We start from the raw sequence: 4,032 nt of genomic DNA on the forward strand, positions 1-4,032 counted from the left end.
CGCCCGATCAAACTTGCTACGCAAGGTCGAGTTGGCTGCCAATAAATTCCACCAGATACCAGCTGCCGCCCTATCCGCTCAGAATATTCCAGGTCTGGCTTGGCTGAACTTCACGGCCAACCCTCTTGTCAGGATACACGAGATCAGCTCGGAGGCCAAGTATCCGGCTCTTCAAGAGATTCACATATCCGGCACGAATTTGACAATCGTCACTAGCCAAGACTTTGAAGCTTTTCCAGCTCTCATGCATCTGTTCATGGGTAATAACATGATCTCACGAGTGTCTCCAAGTGCATTCCGAAGCCTTCTCGAGCTGCTAACGCTGGATCTAAGCATGAATAAGCTTGAACTGTTACCCCAGGAGAGATTAAAGGGACTGGAACACCTCAGACTGCTTAATCTCACGCACAATCGGCTAAAGGAACTCGAAGACTTTCCTCCTGACCTTAAAGCCCTACAAGTGTTGGATCTCTCGTATAATCAGATCAGCGGAGTGGGCAAAAGCACGTTCCAACATCTCGAGAATCTCGCTGAGCTGCATCTCTACGGGAACTGGATATCTTTCATCTCGCCGGATGCGTTCAAGCCCTTGAAGAAATTAAGAATCCTGGATCTAAGCAGAAATTACTTAGCGAATCTACCGCTGAACGCTTTCAGGCCTTTAGAGACACAAATAAGAAGTCTCCGCGCAGAAGGTAAACTATTTTTTAACGAATCTACATCCCTCCTATTCCTCGTGAAATAGTAATTAATGAAATGACATTTTTTCCTCGCTTATAGAGAACCCTCTACACTGCGACTGCGAGTCTCAAGAGCTCTGGGAGTGGCTGCGTGATCATCAGAAACTTGTGGGTGGTGGCGTGGGTCGAAATCGAGGGGGTGGTCTGCGAATGAACGACATGGACAGCGGACTACTCAAGTGCCAGCAGCCTCCAGAATTACGGGGGCTGGTGTTCCTCGATCTCGACCCACACGCTTTCTGTTCAGCACCTCTCGTCCTAAAGTTAGCGATTCAGGACATCCAACCTTTCTCAGTCTTGGTGTCCTGGCAGAGTAGGAACCACTCTGGAATCCGTGGCTACCAGGTGGCTTATCACACTATGGAAAACGTCGTAGAGGTACTATCATAAACATACCTTAACGCTGATCCCAAAATTTTCAAACAACGCCCATCCCTTTTCCTGATTATAAAATTTCCAGATACGAGCAAAGATCCTGGAGCCTAATTCACGGTCTACTAAATTGTCAAAGTTGTCTCCGAACACCCGCTATTTAATTTGCGTGTTTGGCCTGGGCAACTGGATAAACCAGCAGCTGGAAGAGGACCCTCTGGACCAGTTCAACTTCTCCAACCACGAAACCTTCGAGCCTACGTCGGATATGGAAATGACGGACTCGTCGACAAGCCGTTGCACCGAGGTGAAGACCTTAGAAGCACCGGACACGGTGATCAGCAGCGACGGCTCGTCGATGGGCGATGTCGGTAGCGTCAGCAGCTTCCTGACCAGGCGTCTAGGCTTGATAGTCGGTTGCTGCATGGGATTCGTCGTGTTCCTGCTCCTCGTGTCCGTCCTTGGTTACCTTAAAGTGAAGAAGCAGAGAGAGACCGTGAAAAGGGAACAACCTATCCCACCTGAATACATCTCCTATAGGCACTTCAGCATACAAAGTGGAGAAGCTGGCCATGCAGCTAGACAGGCCAGCCAGGATGGTCAACATTCGAACTTCATCAACAGCATGGGCAACACGAACCTGAATGTATGAGACAAGTCAAAAAACTCCCGACTCGTGGAGGTTTCGAATGTTTGAGAAGATTTAGCTGATTCCATTAGCTCGAGTCTCTCGTCAAACGCGAAATACACCCGACTCGCGGTAGTTTTTTCGCTCTTAATCAGAGTTAGACACTCTAAATACATTGAAGAAGAAGGAAGATTACTCGTCGATTCAACGAACAAACTTCAGCCGATCCATGTGCGTATGAGTGGAACGCCAAGTGGACGATCTAGTTAACCGAGCATTTTATATGTGATTTTCTACGAATCTTAACTTTTACTCGATGTAGCTGTACACCTGGTGAACGGAAAGTGTCTGTGTTCAAAAGTGAAGGATCAGCGTCGCGTTCGTTGAACAATATTTCACGGTTTAAACGTTCACGCAGGCCGTCCAGAGACGCGGAAACGGTGCATTGTGCTTTCGAAGTGGCGTGGAAAACCGGCCATGCTGTATCACGAACAATGCGACGCGTCGTTTCGAGCAAGTGCGTTCTTGAGGGGGGGACCCAGCTACCCCCTGTCAGACGATGATGAATCGCGCGACGTGTCGTTCAGCCACGTTTGTACATAGGTGAACAGTTCGAATTGTCGTTGCAATACGACTAGGAAGATTTCGATGACTCTTCATTTAGCGAAACGTAGTTCAATTAGGATCGAAAGCACTGATTCCGCTTGTCACGTTGTATAAACAGACCACATGAAACAACTTGCCAAAACGTTTCAAGCGGAACGCGCTATTTCAGGGGATCGTCATTTATTCATCGAGTTCGCGACTCTTTGACATATCGTCGTTTAAAAACACGAACATTTTTATGATGGGGTTATCGCGCTCTTTGCTGTACCATAGGCTAACCACGGATGTTATCAGGAATACATTGAAAATTAGATTCCACATTGTGTAATATCAAGCGAATTGCAGTTCGACTGATAAAGAGGAACCAGAGATTTTAAGGGGCGGAGATAGGAGAGAGTATGGTCACGATAGACCGCGTATGCTCTTTGTATGAAAACGGAAACAATCGGTCGATAGGTGTGTATTGTGAGAGATCTCAGATGTACCACACACACACACACACACACACACTGTGTACTGTAACATATACGTACGTCACTGTAATAAAAATGCAAATTCTTTTTTAACCAACAACTAGTCTCGTTCTCCCTTTGCTATTTCAGTTTTTCCACGAGAGAATAATTTGGTAAATTCCGTTTGCGAAAAAATAGAATGTGAATTTTCCAAATAGATTCTATCAATCTCTCATTACCCTCTTTATATTCTTTCCTATCAACTATTCTAGAAAAGGACGAATGTCCGCGAAGGCATAAAATAGAAACACAAGGAGAATTATAAATATATTCGGAATACGTGAATCGCTAATTGCAAAGATAGCTGGGAGATCGCGGATAATTGGTATCCTTAAAATACACGGCGTGCTCCCGACTATTTCGGCTTGCATCCCTCTCACCCCGAAATCCGGCTACGTCCTCTGCGGCGCGCATAAATTTTCCAACACCTCGACGAAACGCTTCCCGTCTGCTTTATCGTATTTCCTTGCAATTAACCCCTCCTGGCCACCCTGACGCTCCACTTTCCCACGAGAAAGAGAAGGATTTCTGCATATTTCCTTCGGCGTGTGCTCACGTCGCTAGAATAACGATAACCCATGATACTCTCCACTTGCACAATTTAATTTGATTAATGAATCGTGTGTAATCGAGGTTTATGCGCATCGGTGTCTCTTCCGGAAAACGGAATATTGTAAAGAAAACACGCGTGAAAGTCGCGCACAGTGTACACATTTTTCTCGACTGACAGAGCTGTCTAAACGTCTCTCGTTTCGCTCTTTAATCTCGTTTGACACAGCGGACATGCGTGCGCTATTTCGCTGCATCGTCGCCATACACGGCTACATTCTAAATGGGAATCATTAATTGCGAGTGCGCTAAAACGTGCCGATGCTTAGAGGGAAACATGTGCTGCATGAAAAGTCACCCTGTGCTCGTTTCACTCGGGCTACGTTATTATCAGAATCTTTTGATCAGAAAACTACATAGCTGACCGAATGAAAAGTCTACTTTCACGTTTAGCTAAACCAAATGAAGTTTAATTAGCGACTCTACTTTCTGTCGTTTCATTTTCCTGGTTCCCTTGTTTATGCAGTTTCTAAATTCAAGCCTTGACGGTCTGAATGATGAATTAAACCGATTGGTTTTGTAACACGCACGCTTGGTAATGTTACTTTTAAGATGATCTTGATTA

At 45.7% G+C, this 4,032-nt stretch overlaps 1 protein-coding gene across 1 annotated transcript in view; it reads left to right on the plus strand.

The window, feature by feature from the left end:
* Positions 1-1,764, plus strand: part of LOC108575918 (slit homolog 3 protein-like) — a 4,968-nt gene extending 3,204 nt beyond the window's left edge. The window contains exons 3-5 of the mRNA XM_017938857.1: positions 1-695; positions 781-1,118; positions 1,201-1,764. The exon at positions 1-695 is cut by the window's left edge and continues 29 nt beyond it. Of these exons, the coding sequence (XP_017794346.1) occupies positions 1-695; positions 781-1,118; positions 1,201-1,764 (1,597 nt within the window). The remainder of the gene's footprint in view (positions 696-780; positions 1,119-1,200) is intronic.
* Positions 1,765-4,032: the final 2,268 nt, after the last annotated feature.

The sequence above is a fragment of the Habropoda laboriosa genome, unplaced genomic scaffold, assembly GCF_001263275.1.
Source record: "Habropoda laboriosa isolate 0110345459 unplaced genomic scaffold, ASM126327v1 scaffold18, whole genome shotgun sequence".
Classification (NCBI taxonomy): domain Eukaryota; kingdom Metazoa; phylum Arthropoda; class Insecta; order Hymenoptera; family Apidae; genus Habropoda; species Habropoda laboriosa.